Source organism: Notamacropus eugenii, chromosome 5, assembly GCF_028372415.1.
Source record: "Notamacropus eugenii isolate mMacEug1 chromosome 5, mMacEug1.pri_v2, whole genome shotgun sequence".
NCBI classification, from domain to species: Eukaryota; Metazoa; Chordata; class Mammalia; order Diprotodontia; family Macropodidae; genus Notamacropus; species Notamacropus eugenii.
Window position 1 is genome coordinate 411,979,655 of NC_092876.1, and position 20,261 is coordinate 411,999,915.

At 35.2% G+C, this 20,261-nt stretch overlaps 1 protein-coding gene across 12 annotated transcripts in view; it reads left to right on the forward strand.

The window, feature by feature from the left end:
* The window catches only part of C2CD2 (C2 calcium dependent domain containing 2), a 155,155-nt gene that overhangs the window by 57,914 nt on the left and 76,980 nt on the right, over window positions 1-20,261 (forward strand). For all 12 annotated transcript variants that reach the window (XM_072614753.1, XM_072614750.1, XM_072614755.1 and 9 more), the window contains 3 exons: window positions 137-259; window positions 926-1,049; window positions 2,633-2,741. In XM_072614753.1, the coding sequence (XP_072470854.1) occupies window positions 137-259; window positions 926-1,049; window positions 2,633-2,741 (356 nt within the window). The remainder of the gene's footprint in view (window positions 1-136; window positions 260-925; window positions 1,050-2,632; window positions 2,742-20,261) is intronic.

Consider the following 20,261-nt stretch of genomic DNA (forward strand, 5'->3'; position numbering starts at 1 on the left):
TGTTGACCCAAATAGAAGAAATCTGATGCCAGATTTACTTTGTAGCAATATCATAGTTTTCTGAGTCGAATATTTTGTGTGATTTTTTCCTGTTTTACTTCTGAAATATTGATAATGATGTTTCCTTTTTTCCTAGGATCAGATAATTGGGACACTTGAACCATCCAAAACCCTCAAAGATATTTTGAAACATCTAATTAGTTCAGTTTCCCCATCAGTGGTTTTGAGCACAAAAATTGTGGATATAAAAGAGGCAGAGGTAAATCTTTTCTTTGTTATTAATATTTGATATCACTTCAGGGTCATTGTTGATCTACCATAGGAAATTTACATATGGTCTTATAGCATTTCCCCATCCCCTGTTCTTACTCCCAGGCCTTCCAAACCTATTGGATTTCAGTCCTTTTGACTGTTTTTAATAAAGTAGTGACTAGGACACAGTAACTTTTGTATTCAAAAAGTTATAAAATACCATTACATATTGTTCAGTGAAAAAGTATTTTCATCACATTCTAATGGATGGCCTTGGAGACAGGAAGACAGGAGTTTAATCTCTTGCTTCTGTGACACATAGTAGCTATGTGATGATAGACAGATCATTTAAACTCCCAGTCAACTCTCTGAGATTGTCAGTTACAGATACATTGTTTCTATTGGCAGAGGAAGTTTCTCAGTAAAGATTTTGATGTTCTAGCCTTCACCTGATTTTTATTATGGAAACTTTTTAGTTTTCTTATGCGGCTTATTGTTGTATGTTTTTGCAAGGGATTCTCACTATTTGAATGCATAATTTATGGGCTAAAAATTGGGTATTTGTCTCATTCAGTAATTTTATCTTGGTAGTTTCTTGGATTGTCAAAAACAGCTGTTTCCTCTCCTTCTTTTGGGTAAATGTTCCTTTGTTATTGTTGCTTTCCTTCTACAGGATATGCGGTATTCCTCAGCATTTCCTCAGGACTTGTGCCCTCCTAAACCCCCAAGGGTTCATAAGCTAAAACTGTTGGTAAAGAATATCCAGGCAACACTGCTGAATAATCCTGTTTCTTCAGGTAGAATATTGGAAATATCAGACAAAGCTGTACTATGGTTTCAGAAAGATGAGCTGTTTTATAAAATTGATAGTGCTTTTTGGCACAAAGAAATTGTAATCTATGCAGTTGAGGTAACTTTTAGTTAAGTATTACTAGTTTACTAGTTTTACCTAAGTATTACTAGGGTCTTCTCTGTTTTAGATTCTATGGTGCAAAAATCAAACTCCGAATTTTGGAGATAGAACCCTAGAAGAGCAAAACAAAAGAACTGAAGCAAGAAAGTTAGAAATCCAGTTTATTTAGTACTCCAGTCATCATTTTTTCCTTAACTGTTATAAGATCATGTCATCAGATAAATTTATTACTAGTTTTTTCTCTTGAATTTTTTTTTAGGTTTTATTAACAACTCTTAAAATTTATGAAATGAAAGAAATATGGTTTGCCAGTCAGTTATTTGAAATGAAAATATTTTATTCTGTAGAAATTATTATCTTTCTTGTCAAATATATCTATCTCCCTTAGGAAAAACTGTGCATATATATAATGCCTCTTACACTTAGTACCCTTTTAATGGGATACCATTTTTCTTCAATAAGCTATTATTTTTCTAGCTGGATTATTTTTTAAATATACAACAATGGTTACAAAAAGCACTTTGTTAAGTGGCTTTATTGCAAGTGACTTGAGCCAGCTTGTGAGAGTTGATTGTTAAATTTTCATTATAAAAGAAACAAGTTAATGGGAAAAGAAAATCTTTGCAACAAATTTCTCTGCTAAAAGTCTCAAATCCAAGATACATAACTGATTAAATGTAAGACGAGAGTCAGTCCCTATAGAGTAATGGTGAAGGAAATTTTTCAAAGGAAAAGATCCAAGCTATTGATAACTATTTGAAAAAAAAATGCTTTAAATTACTAATAATTTGATAAATGAAAATTAGTGCAGCCTTTAGATTCTACTTCACACCCATCAGACTAGCAAACATGACAAAAGAGGAAAATGACAAAAGGTGGAGAAGCTATGGGAAAATAGGTACACTAGGGTACTATTGGTGCAGTTTTGAATTGGTGCAGCCATTCTGGAAAGCAGTTACATATATGTATATATATATATATATATATATATATATATATATATATATATATATATATATATATATATATATATATATATATATACATATCTATGTACATATATATCCATTTATACCTGTATAGTTATTTTTATTATTCCACAGAAAAATGTGAGAGTAAAAATGTTCTCAGGAATTTTCAAGTATTCAACAATTAAAAATTTTCCAATGGGAAAGCTGCTTAAATGAGAAGTATACAATTATGGAGAGGCAGAACTTAAAAACTCTGAATTACCTGACATTTTAAGGAGATATTTTATCAAAGAAGATGCCAGACAGTTGGTGACGTGTCTCATACAGATAGCCTGTCATCTTCAGACGACACAGGCCAAATTTCCAGCATAGGAAACGCTGTCTTGGCACCCACTTTTGCTACCATTCAGCTATTTTTCCCATTTCTTGAGTTTTGCAACTGAACTGTGTTTGGAATATGTTATGGAAATTATAAAATATGACTCTTTTATTGCAGGTAGCCTTAAATGCGTATTTGTGACTCAGTTAAATGATCCTCTTCAGAAGTTCTTCAGCTCAGTAACCAAAAGTACCACAAATTTCACTTGGGATGAGGTGTTCACTTTGTGAGTATACCAACAGATAACACACTTAAAGGTGATTTTTTAGTATAGTCAGCTTTGAGTTAGCAAAATTATTAACTTTATGCAAAAGGGGCAGAGAATTATTGCTTTCTACAGAAGAAATTCAATATCTCATTAAGCTTGTGAAATAATTTGAAATATATAAGTGGTAGTGGAAAGATGTGTTCTCTGACTTTATTGTATGTTAGTTCTTGGTATTGATTTTTAAAAGTCAGGTTTTATTGATGTCATTTTTTACATTAACAGTTTTCCCCAGTATTCCTTTGCCTTCCCTTCCCAGAAAGTTATCCCATGGGACAAAAAATGTTTTCAAAGATAAGTAAAAAAAGAGGGAAAATAAATCAGCTAACTGCTCAGTATATTGAAAAATTCTGAAATTGTGAGCAATAAGTCACACTTTGTGGACCTCTAACTCTGTAAAGGTCTAGATTAAGGGGTGTGTTCTCATATCTCTGTTTTGGAGATATAATTTTTATACTTTTGCATTTGCTTTTGATTATTTTATAGCTGTTCTTTCCATTTCTATCATTGTGGTAATTGTGTAATTGACTGCTTACTTTACTCTGAATGAGTTCATTTTAAATTTTCCATATTTCTCTGTTTTCATTGTATTTGCATTTCTTGAACACATTTTTTAAAAATATATTACAATTTATTATGCCATCTACTGGGCATCTACTTTGTTTCCAATTCTTTGCCATTTATAGTGCTACTATAAATATTTTGGCATTTATCTTCTCACTGATGACCTCTTATAAAAGAATCACTGGGTCAAAGTCACTTTATTTGCATTAGTCCAAATTTCTTTCCAAAATGATTCACTGATACTGATTCATAATTCTTCCAAGAAAGCACTAGTGTACCTATTGACCTACAGCCCTTCTAACATGGATTATTTCATTCCTCTGTCATCTCTGCCCATTTATAGGATGTAAAGCAAAATCTCAGGATTGATTTGATGTGTATTTCTTTTGTTATTAGAGATTTGGGACATTCTTTCATATAGTTAATAGTTTGAAATTATTTTGAGAACTATTTGTTCATGTTCTTTGACTACTTATCTATTTGGGAAATTACTTTTGAATATAAGTGTATGTTGTATGACACACAGCATTTGTACATGTATATGATATAAAAATAATTAACATGAATTTACAAATATTTATTATTTCTATATGTGTCCCCAAATTACCTTGCACAGAAAATCATTCATCTCATCACCATTGGCATTGTATACTGATCGCATCTAAAAACCTGTGTAATAAAGTTGCCAGGCCATTACATCTAATTAAAGAAATAATAAAGAATAAATAATAAAAAGAGTTAACATCAATATAGTACTGTATAATTGTGTAATTCCCACAACAACTCTGGGAGGTGGGAGCTATTATTTTCCCCTTTCAGAATAGTCAACTGAGGTAAACAGATCTAAGGTAACTTGCTTGGGGTCACACAGTTAATAAATTTCTTAATGCCAAAGAGCTAATATCTTTTACATTAAGTTCTGATTTATCATAATTATCCTGATAGGAGAATGAGCCACATTCTGATTTCCTTTAGGACAGATTTCAGACTAAATCATATCAAATCCAAATTTATAATCACTACTGGTAGCGTTTAAATCTCCAAGGCCCAGCTATTGTTAACAATTCAAAAGAAAAAAGATTACCTGTAAATTTATATGTGTGTAAATTATTATTTGCTTTTTCCCTGTGTGCCTTTTATTGTAAGTTATGCTTAACAGAGCGGACTCCGCCTATTGATTTTGTCAGTACAGATCATCTTTGCCTCCTTACATTGTTTCCCCTCATAAGACCCATAGTTAGAAACCCCCAATGAAGCGTTGGTCATATGTTAGTGATTGACTGAGGAGACATGTCTCTCAATAGAGTCAAATGAGGGAATTAGAGAAATGATTGTTAAATAAGTAATTGTTAATATTGGGGAAACACAGGATTCTCCCCTTTCTAATAACCTTTTTCTCTACTAGGCCAAGCCTTGTAGAGAAAACTGAAAGAAGTTACTGATAATAGACTGGATTCACTTTCTCCTCATTCTTGTTCAGAATTCACCCTGGTGGGGGAAGCCCATTATGTTTTACTCAGGTTTAAGTGGGATAAATTCTTTGATTAGGTTGCCTAAGGGAGGGGGTGGGTGTGGGGAGGTTGGAAGTAAATGATCTAATCAAAGTCCATCAGCCTTTCTTTAGACAGGCCCACCTCTCATTAGGATAGGTCCATCTCTTATAATTTTCATTCTCTTTTCTTGTTAACCAATCAGAATGGATTGCCATACTCAAGGAACACCTACTTTTCTAAGGGGATTCCATCTAGGATCTTTGAAATTTAAGAGTGTCACTGACTCCTTATATTAATTATATGCTGGCATGATTAATAAAATTATTAATTACCCAGAAATTATGTCTCTCAAACTTTTCATATATCACATAATATATTATTGACATATACTTTAAGTATAGCTAGGTGACTCAGTGGATAGAGCTCTGGGCCTAGATTCAAGAAGACCTGAATTCAAATATGACTTCAAGCACTTACTAGCTGTGTGACCCTGGGCAAGTCACTTAAACGTGTTTGCCTCAGTTTCCCCATCCATAAAATGAGCTGGAAAAGGAAATAGCAAAACACTTCTGTATCTTTGCCAAGAAAATTCCAGGTAGAGTCAGTCAGACATGACTGAAACTACTGAACACACAACATATAACATACAATACATAATGTGCATTTAACACATACACATATATATAAACACATGCATACAACATGTTTTGTACATGTGTATATTTGTGCCACCTAGCTTCCCCATTTCTCAGTTTTTATAGCAAAATCTTTAATGTTAAGGTTAGATATCCATTTAGAACATATTGTGTATAATGTAACCTGTTGATCTAAGCCTAATTTTTGTCAGACTGTTTTCCAGTTTTCACAGCAGTTTTTCTTTACTAGAGAGATGTTTTCTGTGTTAGTTGTGTTTCCTGGCCTATTGGACAATTGGTTATTTTGTGTGTGTGTGTTCTGATCTTTCTATTTTTTGTCCAATACCAAATGGTTCTGATGATTGATGTTTTATAATAGAGTTTGACATCTGGAAGTGCTAGTACTTCTTCCTCCCTATCTCTTTTCATTATTTTTCTAGATAGTCTCACTTTTTAATTTTTCAAAATGAATTTTATCACTATTTAATCAAGTTGTCTAAGTACTCCATTGAAAATTTGATTGCTGTAGCATTAAAACTGCAAATTGACTTTGAAAGTATTATCTTTTTTATTATATTGGCCAGGCTGAGCCATGACCCATGAATATTCATCCAGCTATTTAAATTGTTCTTTATTTCTTTTTTTAAATGTATTGATTTGTAGTTTAAAATATTTGGCACCACAAGTTTTTGAGTTTTAAATTTTCTCCCACTCCCTGCCACTACCACCCCTCCCACAGGAAGGCATGCAATCTGATGTAGGCTCTACATATACATTCATATTAAATATATTTTCACATTATTCATGTTGTGCAGAATTATAACCAATGGGATGGATCACAAGAAAGAAGAAACTAAATAAAACAGAAAGAGAGCAAAAAGTATGCTCTGCTCTGCATTCAGACTCTAATTCTTTCTCTGGATGTGGATAGCATTTTCCATTATGACCTTCTGGAGTTGTCCTAGAACCTTGCATTGCTGAGAAGTGCCAAATCTATCAAAGTTAGTCATCCCACAATGTGGCTGTAACTGTGTATAATGTTCTCCTGGTTCTGCTCCCCTCACTCAGTATCAACTCATAGAAGTCTTTCCAGGTTTTTCTGAAGTCTACCTGTTCATCATTTCTTATAGCACAATAGTATTTCATTACATTCATATACCACAACTTGTTTAGCCATTCCCCAATGGATGAACATCCCCTCAATTTCCAATTCTTTGCCCCTACAAAAAGGAATACTATAAATATTTTTGTATATGTGGATCCTTTTCCCATCTGTATGATATAACCCTAGAAGTGATATTGCTGGGTCAAAGGGTATGCACATTTTTATAGCCCTTTGGGCATAGGTCCAAATTGCTCTCTACAATAGCTGGATCAGTTCACAACTCTACCACAGTGCATTAGTGTTCCAATTTTCCCACATCTTCTCCAACATGTATCATTTTCCTGTTTTGTCATGTTAGCCAATCTGACAGTTGTGATGTGATAGCTCAGAATTGTTTTAATTTGGATTTCTCTAATCAGTAGTGATTTAGAGCATCTTTTCACATGACTATAGATAGCTTTAGTTTCTTCCCCTGAAAACTGCCTCTTCATATGCTTTGACCATTTATCAATTGGGGAATGACTTATATTCTTACAAATTTGACTCAGTTCTCTATATATTTTAAAAATGAGGCCTTTATCAGAGACACTGATTATAAAAATTCTTTCCCAGTTTTCTGCTTCCCTCATAATCTTGGTTGCATCAGCCTTATTTGTACAAAACCTTTTCAATTTAATGTAATTAAAATTATCCATTTTGCATTTCATAATATTCTCTGTCTTTTTTTTTCTTTCTTTCCCCTCCCCCTTGCACCCTAAAGATGGCTACCATTAGACACAAATAGGCATATGTATGTAAAATTATTATATACGTACTTCTGTTTATCAGTTCTTTCTCTGGATGTTGATAGTATCTTTATATGTCCTTTATTTTTCATTTGTGTATTAATAATAGTCAAAATGACTTAGTTGCTCAAAGTTTCTCTTAAGGCAAGATCCCTGTTATTTATACAGTGTTCTCTTGGCTCTGCTCCCTTTGCTTTTTTCCTTTCATGCAAGGCTTTCTATGCCTTTCTAAGATCGTTGAACTCATCATTTCTTATAGAAAAGTAGTATTCCATCACAAGCATATAACACAACTTGTTCATCCATTCCCCAACTGATGGGGATCCCTGCATTTTCCTGTTCTTTGCCACCGCAAACAAAGCTACTATAAACATCTCATTCTCATTCAAAATTATTACTCTTTTTGAATTTCCCTCCTTCTTATTTTTACTCACTGTTTTCTTTTTCAGCCTGTTTTTACCTTTTCCCTGTTACCTTATCCTCTCTTGTTGCGAGACAATTCAACAGGTATGGCAGCCCTGAGTGAAACAAGGCTGACAAATGAAGGCCAGCTTACTGAAGTTGGAGCTGGATACACATTTTTCTGGACTGGCCACAGTGAAGGGGAGTGCCATGAAGTTGGCGAAGGTTTTGCAATCAAAACTAATCTAATCAGCAAGTTGGTATGCCTGCCAAAAAGGAGTGAATCACAGGCTTATGACAATGCAATTGCCACTTGCAGGAAAATGCCATGCCACCATCATCAGTGCCTATGCTCCCACCATGACAAACACTGATGAGGTCAAAGAAAAATTTTATGAAGACCTAAAGAACTTTATCATCAATGTGTCAAAGGAGGACAAGCTTATAATTCTGGGTGACTTTAATGCTAGAGTAGGCTCAGAGTCCTAGGGAAGAGTGGAGTTGAAAACAGCAACAGCAATGGTCATTTACTGCTGAAGACTTGTGCATCACATGACCTCATCACCAACACTGTTTTCCATTTACCTAAACAAACTAAAACTTCATGGATGTACCTCTGCAGCAAACATTGGCATCTAATAGACTATGTGATTGTAAGGAGAAGAGACAGACAAGATGTGAGAGTGACAAAGGCAGTGTGTGGTGCAGAGTGCTGCACTGATGGTAGATTTATCCTTTCCAAGCTAAATATTCGCATTTATCAAAAGTGCCTCCCTCAAGGCAAAATGACTACCAAAAGAATTAATGTCAACAAATTAGAGCTCTTCTCTGACCAGTTTGTTGCTAACTTAGAGGGAAAGTTGAGCCAACTCACAGTTGGCAACAGTGGAGCAGAAAAGGAGTGGGCAGCTTTCAGAGATTTGGAGTACAGCACTGCATTTGCTCATCTGGGTCAGAACACTCACAAACACTAGGACTGGTTTGATGAAAATGATGGGGAAATTCGGAAGCTGCTAAATGAAAAATGAGAACTTCACCGGATTTACCAGCAGGATAGTTCATCCATCTCTAAGAAAGCAGCATTTAATTCCATCAAAAGTAAAGTACAAGTAAAGTTTAGAGAGATACAGGATTTCTGGCTCAGTAAGAAGGCAGATGAAATTCAGTTTTATGCTGATAGTAACAATCCAAAGAGATTTTGATTCCCTGAAAGCTATTTATGGACCAAAAACCTATGGTGCATCACAACTACTCAGTGCTGATGGAGCCACATTGATTAGTGATGAGAACGTGATCCTAGAGAGATGGGCTGAACACTTCCATAGTGTTCTCAACAGACCATCATCAATCAATGCAGAGGCCATTGACTGTTTACCTCAGGTTGAAGTCAATCCCTGCTTAGCTAAACTTCCAACTAAAGAAGAGGTTTTGAGTGCCATTAGGCTCCTTTCATGTGGCAAAGCACCTGGTGGTGATTCTATTCCAGCTGAGATTTACAAGGTACGGAGACCATTGCTCATACAAAAGCTAATTGAAATATTCTAGGTTATATGGCAAGAGGAGGTTGTCCTCTAGGAGTTCAAGGATGCCTCCATTGTCCATCTCTATAAAGGTAAAGGGAATAGATTGTGACAATCACAGGAAGGTCTCTCTCTTAGTCATTGCTGGCAAGATTCTTGCTAGAGTCCTCCTTAATAATCTGATCCTTTGCCTGGAAGATGGTCATATACTTGAGAGCCAGTGTGGCTTCAGAAAGGGCTGAGGAACAGTTGATATGGTGTTTACTGCCTGACTACTCCAGGAGAAATGACAGGAGTAGAACAGAGGTCTGTACACAACATTTGTAGATCTGACCAAGGCCTTTGACACTATTAGTCATGGGGGTTTATGGAAAATTATGTCAAAATTTCGTTGCCCAGAGAAGTTCATCAGCATTGTACATCAATTTCATGATGACATGTTTGCCCGGGTTCTGGATAGTGGACAATGCTCTCGTGACTTCCCAGTCACCAATGGAGTGAAACAGGGCTGTGTGCTTGCTCTCATGCTTTTTAGCATGATGCTTTCAGCCATGTTGTCAAATGCTTTCAATGAGGATGAACAAGGCATCAAGGTCAATTACTGTACTGATGGTAAGTTCTTCAATTTAGAAAGGCTACAAGCCAAGACCAAAGTGGAGGGAGTGTTGGTCCATGATTTTCTGTTTGCAGATGATTGTGCACTCAGTGCAGTCTCTGAAGCTGAGATGCAACAAAGTATGGATCAGTTCTCTGCTGCCTGTGCTAATTTTGGTCTAATAATTAACACCAAGAAAATACAGGTGCTCCATCAGGCACCATCATACCATCCATACATGGAACCATCAATTATAACAAATGGAGATGTTTAGGATCCTGTAGATAAGTTCACTTACCTTGGTAGTATACTTTCCAGAGAAATACACATTAACAATAAGGTTGAAGCATGCATTGCCAGAGCTAGCTCAGTGTTTGGGAGGCTCTGAAGAATAGTTTGGGAGAGAAGAGGTATTAGATTGACTACCAAACTAAAGGTCTGCAGAGCCATTGTGCTGACCTCATTGTTGTATACCTGTGAAACATGGACAGTCTACCAGTGCCATGTCAGGAAACTGAATCACTTCCATTTGAACTGTCTGAGGAAGATTCTACAGATCACCTGGCAGGACAAGGTACCAGACACTGAGGTTCTTGCTCGAACTAAACTGCCAAGGATTCAAGCTATGCTTCAGAGAGTGCAACTCCGATGGGCTGGTCACATTGTTCCAATGCAAAATATATGCTTGCCAAAAAGACTATTTTATGGAGAACTTGCATGGGGTAGGCTATCGCATGGTGGTCAGAAGAGGCAATACAAGGATATTCCCAAGGTCTCTCTCAAGAACTTTAGATTTGATTGTGGGACTTGGGAGACACTGGCACAGGATGCCTCAGCATAGCATGCCACATCAGAAAAATTGCTGTGCTGTATGAGCAAAGCAGAATTGAAACAGCACAAAGGAAATGTATGATGCACAAATTTGTAGTAACCACCCCAAATGTTCACTCGGTCTATCGGTGCCCAACCTGTGGTAAAGAATTCTGAGTTCATATTGGTCTGACCAGCCACAGTCATACACATTGAAACTTCACTTTATCATGGTGATGTCATTTTGGTTCTCTTCCAGAACGAAGGACAACCAACCAATCCTCTCACTCTACCCTCTATTCTATCTATCCTACAAGAGTCCCACCATCACCTCATCCCACCTTCCCATATCACCCCTCTAAAAATCCCCCCAACTCCCAAATCTCAATCCACACACCCCTCTAAAAGTCCTTCCCCCAGCCTGTCCTCCAGCTTTCTCACCTTTGTACATATTCAGAAGACTTCTATATCCTGCCAGATGTATGACGTTTCCTATTCAACCCAGATGAGAGTAAGGTTCCAACATTACCAACCCCCCACCCGCACCTGCTTCCTTTCTATCAGTTTGTCCTTTGACACCCCATTTTTTATAATATAATTGCTCCCTTTTATCTTTTCCTACCAGTTTTGTTTTTCAGAATCACACAACTCAGCCCCAACCTTTCTTTCAAACTACTTTAGTAACCAGGACAGTTTTAAGATTACCAATAACATTTTCACATATATAGTAAGTAAACAGTTTGACCTTATTGGTTGCTTTATAATTAATCTTTAATGTTTTCCTTATATTTCTTCTGTCTTTTATATCACATTTTCCACTGAATTCTGGTCTTTTTGTTACAAATACATGAAAGTCTTTCAGTTCACCAAATATCCATTTTTCTTATTCAGGATTATACTCAACTTTGCTGAATAAATTATTCAGCAACTCCAGCTCCTTTGCTCTTGGAAATATAAAGTTTCAAGACCTACTATGGCCTTTTGGAATAGAAGCTGCTAGGTCTTGTGAATTCCTGACTGTATTTCGTCAATATTTAAATGTTTTTTCTTGTTGCTTGCAATATTTTCTCCTTAACCTAGGAGTTTTGAAACTTGGCTATCTCAGCTTTATTGAAGCTGTTGTCTCAGTATCTTTGCTGATTTCTTAGCATTTTGTAAGTAAATCATGTCATTAGCAAATAAGAGGCGTTTTCTCTTTTACCTATCTATATGCTTTGAATTTCTTTCTATTGTTGTATTGCTATTGTGAGCATTTCCAAAACTATGTCAAATAACAGCGAAGATTTCTTTACTCCTGTATATAGTGGGAAATCTCAGGTGTCGCTGTTGCATATGCTGCTTGCTTTGGTTTTAGAGAGATACATTATATATTGATCCCTCAATATTCTCACAGTTATATGAACTCCAGCATGGATCTGCTGTCTGTATTCTTGTTTTTGGGGGTTTTTTAAAAATCTTTTGTACTATTTCTACATCTTCTATAGAGGCAGGTAGGTGGTACAGTGGATAGAGCACCAGTGCAGGAGTCAGGAGGACCTGAGTTCAAATCTCACCTCAGACACTTGACACTGACCAGCTGTGTGACCTTGGGCAAGTCACTTAACCCCAATTGCCTCATCCTGGGTCATCTCCAGTCATTCTGATGAATATCTGGTCACTGGATTCAGATGGCTCTGGAGGAGAAGTGAGGCTGGTGACCTGCACAGCCCTCCCTCACTCAAAACAAAGTCAAGTGCAAGTCATGCCGTCATTTCTCTGATGGCATGGTCTTCTTCAGCAACGAAGAAACCCAGTGAGAAATCTTCCCATGTATTGCTATTGCACATGATGCTTGCTTTGGTTTAAGTTCCAAAATGACTATACTTTATTGTTTTGTTTTGGGTTTTTTTAGCAAAAATTGATCTTTTACTTTGTCAGAGGTTTTTTCTGTATCTACTGAGGTTATCATACAATTATGGATGTTTTTGTTTTCAATATTATGAATTATATTGATTGTTTTTCTAATGCTGAACCATTAATATGTGTGGTATAAATATATCTTTCTAATTTCTTGGATATGAATGATTTTTTAGATAAATCTCTGTAGTATATTTGATAGGCTGTCATATAAATTTAAAAATGGATATTGGTCCATAGTTCTCTTGTAGTGTTTTAACTTCCCTGGTTCTGACATTAGAAGTTTATCTCTCTCTTTAAAAGAATCTAATAAGCAACTCTCTTAATCTTGGAGAATAATTTGTGTAGTATGGGTAGCAACTGTTCTTTAAAATTATATTGGAAATTTCCTGTGACTATTAGGACAAAGGATTTTTTTTCTTCATTATTTCCTTTGCAACTAGTTTTACACATTTTAGTTTTATTATTTTTTGTTTTTGAAAATCTTCCTGTTTCTATTTTGGGTTTTTGGGTTTTATTAGCATATAACTATGCAGTGTGTTCTGATAATTCTTTTTATTTCTTCTTATTTTGTTGTGATTTAATTTTGTTCATTTGCTATTTGGTTGACCAGATTTTTCTGCCCTCTTTAATGTTTAACACTTTTATTAATCTTTTCAAAGAAAGCGTTAGTGTTCATCATTTGTATTTTTTTCCAGTTTTTCTACTTCTCTTATCTTTGCTCTCTCCCCATTCATGCTCATTTTCAATTTATCTGTTGGCTTTCTAATTCTTCAAAAATGCACCTTCAGTTCAATCGTCACCTCATTTTTTAGTTTGTTGATGTATGTTTATAGGGATATGATTTTCCCCCTGAGGAATGCTTTACCTGCATCCGAAGAATTTTGATATTTTATTTCATCATTATCATTTTCTTTCTCATAATTATCAGTTGTTGGCTTTACCTGCATCCCAAGAATTTTGATATTTTATTTCATCATTATCATTTTCTTTCTCATAATTATCAGTTGTTTCTATGACTTGTTCTTTGACCCGCTCATTATTTAGGATTTTATTGTTGTCTCAGTTTCAATTTGTGTCACATATTTTGCTTCCTGCACTGACAACTATTTTTATTATTTATCTAAATGATGCATTTACTATTTCTGCCTTTTAGAATTTTGTTTGTAATATCCTTCAATTCTTGTAGGTGATAGAGAAGATGGAAGTATTGTCCCATGTCATCCTTCTTAATCATTTTTCCCCGTTTTTCATTACCTCTCCCCTATCATCAATGTTCTCTTATTCCACTGGGTGTCAGTTGCTTGAAAGAGTACTGATTCTCCTTTTGCTGAGGCAAGACGTTCTCTAAATTTGGAATCCCTGCAGATGGCATTTTAAGGTTCCCATCTCCATTCATAGGATATCTCTCTTCTTCCTGAATATTCTGAACACGGAATATGCTTCTGTGGGAATTCTTCCCCCTACTTAATCAAGAGTTCTTTCTTTCTTTTTCCTTGATCTGTCCTTCCCTTTCGCTTTCTGAACCATTATTTTGTAGGCCCTCTTCTTCCTGAGGGACTACCAGAGCCATTTTACCTTTGTCATTAACAGTTGACTTTATTTTCTTCCTTTTCTGCAATTTAGTTCCATAAAAAAACCATAATAATAACAACAACAAAAACCCATTGATTTACCCTTAGACCGGCTGTTGTGAAGTTTATCCATGATTTTTCAGGCCTGGTTCTCCAACATCTCTTCTATTTGATTTCTGCTTTTACCTTTGTCTCCTTGTGGACTTTCACAAAGAAATCTCTTATTGGTCTCTCTGTTATTTTATTGTTAGTTTTAAGTCCATAGGCATCTGTCTTTGTAGGTTTTTTCCCCTTTTTTTCTGGTATAACTTATTTCATTCTTGATGCTCACCTTGGTTGCTTGATTTGTTTACCTGACTTGTCATTGTTTTCTGAGGTGTTTGTTGCTCTAGCTTTCTTTTTAAGAATGTTTCGAAAAATCTATTTTTATTGAAACCTCCATATTTTTTAGTTAATATTTAGGCTCAGTTTTGTAGGGTATGCCACCTTGGCTGCATCTTGAGCTCCTTTACTCATTTAGAAGACATTATTTTATTGTCTCCTGTGGTTTCTGGTGGTTTCAAAATAAATTTGTGATATTTGAATTTCCTTTCCTTTATATGTGAAGTTCTTTCTCCTTGTGGCTTGCAGAATTTGTTGTATGTCAGTAGAATTGTTCCCCCTAGCCACTGTGTGTTTTGAAGTCATTGTTTCTGGAGACTATCTGTGGATTGTTTTGAATGGCACTTTGTTAAGATATACTGGGCAGTTTCCTTGTATTATTTCTTGCATCAGAATGTCCAGTTTTTTGCTGTGCTGTGATATGAGGAGAACTGTAATCTTTAAGTTCTCTCTAATGCAGCTTTTCTTTAACATCTTTTGTTTTCATAGAAACCATCCATCCTTCCTTCTTTCCTTCCTTCCTTCCTTCCTCCTTCTCTCTCTCTCTCTCTCTCTCTCTCTCTCTCTCTCTCTCTCTCTCTCTCTCTCTCTCTCCTTTCCTTCTTTCTTATCAGCGTTAAGCAACTTGCGCTTAAGTCACACCTTTAGTAGTTGTCTAAGGTCGAATTTGAACTCAGGTCTTCCTGATGTTAGAGCTGGTGCTCTATCCACTAAGTGACCTGGCTGCCCCTATGTATCTGGTCTTAAAGCTCTTGAGTTCCTGCCATGTATCATCAACTACCTGCTAGTCAGGTCTTCCTGATTCCAGGGCCTTTGTTCATACTTTCTTTTAATGTTATTTTTTGCTTTTCTTTTTTTTTCAGATTGTCCTTTACTTTTGTGTATTTACAATTCCAATTGGTTATCCTCTATTTCTTTGTTGAGGTTTGACACTTTGGATTCAAGTTTTTCTACTCTGCCAGTTATTTCTTCAGGACATGCATTCTGCTTTTATAATTCTTATTTCTTTTTTTTGCAACTATTCAGGAACATTCTGTTGTGGTTCCATGCTCTCTTCAGAATCCACAAGGTCCTCTGCCTCATGAAGAATTAATTCCTTTTCCTTTGTCTTACAATATTTATTTATTGATGTCTAGACTCTTTGATCTGTAGGCTATATTCCCTTCTGTTATAAGTAGCTTCCTTTTTAGTTTATCTGCCTTAACTCAAGGTCTTTAATTGATTTTTCTTCCTCCTCCAATCTTTGGTAATTTTAGTTTTGTTTTTTTTTAATTCTTCAATATTTTACCCTATTTATCAGTTTCAGATTCTTTCTCCTTTGAAGTTTCCCTGGGCTGTCTCAGCCTCTTATGCTGGAAAATTCACATTTCAGGATTTTGCTTTCTGCGAAGACAGAACTTGTTTTAATTGAGGCAGGCTTGACACAAATGTTGGCATCCTGCTCCAGTTTCCTCTTATCCTCAATTTTATGCCTTTTGTTTTCTGCGTCACAGTAGGGAAAGCAAGGCAGAGTGGAGAGTTCAGTTCTGCTGTTGGCCTTAAGTTGGCTTGAATAGCCCTGCCAGATCATGGTGCCAAGTGGGCTGGGTGGGAGGCTACTAAAACAGTACATTAGGGATTAGGGTAATAATCTTCTTTGCTATTAGTTCATAGGATCTATAATCTCACTAGTGTAAATTAAATAGGAAAAAATTATGACTTCTTATGGTTATACTCTGAAAGACTACCTTTCTGTTAGGCAAATAATTATCTTCAAAAGCTTCGTCTTCATAATCTGAAGGTGACATAATTTATTGGAAAGAAGAGTGGGTTAATGGGCTGGTTTCAGGCTTGACTCTTCAAGTGACTCAATTTATGACTTTTAAAAGTCATCTCATCTTTCTGGACCCCAGTTTTCTCATTTATAAAAGGAAAAAAGTTGAATAAGATGATCTTTTAGCTCTATTTCCCTGGAGTTTCTCTTAAGTAATAAAGTATTTTTCATTTCCTTCGTTAATCTGATGATATATTACTTCGTACTGACTAAGATGGTATGTTACTGTGAGTGAAGCAAAATGTTTTTATATGTCTGCATTTGTAAAGGGCAGCTAGATATGGTAGTGAATAGACCTGGGCCTGGAGTCAGATAGACCCCTCCTGAGTTCAAATCTGGACTCAGATACTTACTAGTTGTATCACTCACCCCTGTTTGCCTTAGTTCCTCATCTATAAAAATGCCCTAGAGAAGGAAATGGCAAACCACTTGTGTATTATCAAGGAAACCTCAAGAGGGGTCATGAAGAGTTAAATACAGCTGAAACCACTGAACAACAAAGAATTTCGAGATAAAGAGCTCTGTAGCAGTCACGTAGCATTTTTTCCTGCAGTTTTTCCCTTTTCTTCTGTTCTTTCACAACATGACTAATGTGGAAGTATGTTTAACATAACATTAAGTTAGGACTGCTTGCCATCAGAAGGAGAAAAAAAATTTGGAACTGAAAATCTTATAAAAAATGAATGTTGAAAACTATCTTTACATGTAACTGGAAAAATAAAATACTATTTAAAAAAAAGTCACATAGCTTGTAGCATGAGAGGCAATTATAAAGCAAATTGTATAGCACTCCCCTTACCTATCAACTCTCATCAGTATTAGGGGATGTTGTTTATTTTCTAGCATTCAGGTGAATTTTTTACAATTAAAGTGGATTTCAATGATCAGATTCCCAGTATGTACCTTCCTCATCTCTTTCCCAAAGAAACATCTGGACCTACAGTCTAGAAGACTTGAGTTCAATTCTAGCCTAAGATGCCTGTTACATGACTCTGGGAAAGTCCCTTAACCTCTGCTTCTGTTAAGATAATAATAGCACGTACGTCTCAGAGTCACTGTGATGATAGATTGAGATATTTATGAAACACTGAAAGCCTTGCTGTGCTATATAAATGCTAACTGTTGTTATCATCCTATGTAACAAAGAATTAAAAGAAAAAAATGGTTAAACAAGGCTAACCAGTATAATTTTAAAAGTCTCTCTATGCTTTATTTAGTCATGAAACCTTCCCCTTTCCATTTTTCTGGGTTGGGGAAGAATTCAAAACCAAAGGAGAGAGAGGGTCACAGAAGATAACATGGATAATTGGGATCAGAGGAAACTAAAAATTTTGCAGCAGATTTCTTTGATAAAATTCTTATTTCCAAGATATAAAGGGAAATGATTCATATTAAAAATAATAAAATTAATAAATGGTTAAAGCATGTGAATAGGCAGTTTTCAGAGGAAGAAAAGACATATAATACATACATTTATAGACATATAAAAAATGTTATGATGAAATAGGATCCATACCAGGGATGCAGGGATGGTTTACCTAAAGACAACAATTAACATAATTTGTTACATCAATAATAAAAATGCTTAAAAATCATATTATATCAATAGATAAGGGCAATTGATATATGGTCAAAAGCTATGAACAGGCAGTTTTCCAATGATGAAATCAAAACAATTGAGGAAGTCATATTTTAAAAAATGCTCTCAATCATTATTGATTAGTGAAATGCAGATCAAAATAGCCTTGCAATATCATTTTATACCTCCCCAATTAACTAAAATGATAGGGGAGGAAAGTGACAAATGTTGGAGAGGATGTGGAAAAATTGGGACACTAATTCATGGTTGGTGGAATTATGAAATGATCTAACTGTTTTGTAAAGTAATTTGGAATTATGCCCAAAGAGTTATTAAGCTAGCTATATACCCTTTGACCCAGCAATACCAGTGCTTGGTCTATTTCTAAAGATAATTAGGGGAAAAGGAAAAGAATCTATATATTCTAAAATGTTTATAGCAGCTCTCTTTGTGGTAGCAAAGAACTGGAAGTTGCAGGGATGTCCATTAATTGGAGAATGGCTGAACAAATTGTGGTATACGATTGTGATGGAATACTACTGTGCTATAAGAAATGATGAGAGCTCATTGATTTTAGAAACATGTGACCTGCATGAAATAATGAAAAGCAAGATGAGCACAACCAAGAGAACATTGTATAAAGTAACAGCATCATTGTTTTAAGAACAACTTTGAGCAAATAAGTTCTTTTGTCCTTTATGCATAGCCAAATTGACTATAAAGGACATATGAAGAAAGATACTATCTGCATTCAGAGATATGATAAATAGAAGTATGTATAGAATAATTTTAAATATACATGTCTATTTCTGTGTAATAGTAGCCATCTCTAGGGCAGGAGCCGGGGGAGGGAAGGAAAAACAGAAATTTTCATGATAATTTTGTTGTATATTTGAAAGGAAAAGAAAGTTGTGGACAGTGGATTTGCAGTCTCCTGGGCAATCATCTTTTTTATTGTACTATATTATAGAAATGCTTGTTTCATTCTACAGATTAAGAGCAAAATAAGTCTTTTAGAAATTAAAAAATGTTTGAAATTAAATAAATGAAAACAACACTACCTCATACTCATCAGATCAGGAAATTAGACAAAAAAAAAGTGACAAATGCTGGGGGGGATTTCAGGAAAAAAGGTGGAGCTGAGAATTATTCCAGTCATTCAAGAAAGCATTTTGGAACCAGTTACTCAGTTATGCATACCCTTTGGTTCAAATATATGACACCTATGTCTGTACCCCCAAAGAGATCAAAGAAAGGAGAACAGGGCAAATATATGCAAAAAAAATTTTACATTAGCTCTTTTGATGCTGTCAAAGAACTGGAAACTTAGAGGGTTCCCATCAAGTAGGAAATGGCTGCATCAATTATGCATAAACAAACTATATGAAGGTGATACAATACTGTTGTGTTGTAGCAAATGATAACAAGGACAATTTCAGTTAGATAGAATTATATGAAGTGATGCAAATGAAGTGAGCAAAATTAGCAGAACAATTTATATGATACCAACGTTGTAAAAACAAAGAACTTTGAAAGCTTGAAGAACTATGATTAATACAATGAACTATCACAATTCTAGGTAATTGATCATGGAGTATGCTACTCATCTCCTGACAGAGAGGTAGTGTGGATTAAGGCATACACTTAGGACATGGCCAATGTGGAAATTTGTTTTATTGTAGTCGAAAGCAAATATTTGGTTTTTCTTTTTTTTTAATTGATACGGCTAATGGTAGGGGTGGAAGAGGAGAAGGGAGAAGGGAGGTGGTTGGTTTTTGTTGTTTTTAACTGAAAAACGTTAGAAAGAAAAGAAAAAGTCCAGTCCTCCACCATTGTAAAGAAGTGAGAACAGGTACCTTCTCTTACTTCTTCTTTAGTCCATACTTGATCATTAAAATTGGAAATATTTCATTTTTATTTTTTTCACACTAATTTTTCCATTTGTGCTATTTGTATATATTGTATTCATGACACTACTTCACTTTGAATCAGTATTCATCTAGTGTTCTTATGATTCTTTATATCAATCATATTTATACCTTACAGTAATATTACCTTCCCCAATCAATGGCCATTCCTTTTGTTTCCAGATCTTTGCTACAACAAAAGTTACTACTATAAATGTATTGGAATTTATGACTCCTTTCTTTTTGTCATTGATCTCCTTGGAGTATATACCTAGTAATGGAATCTGTGGATCATAGATTCTGACTGTTTCATTCACTTTCTTGACATAATTTCAAATTCTTTTTCAGAATTTTTGGACCAATTGAAAGTTCCACCAAGAAGGTTTTACTAATTTGTCCATCTTTCTAGAATCCCTCTAATA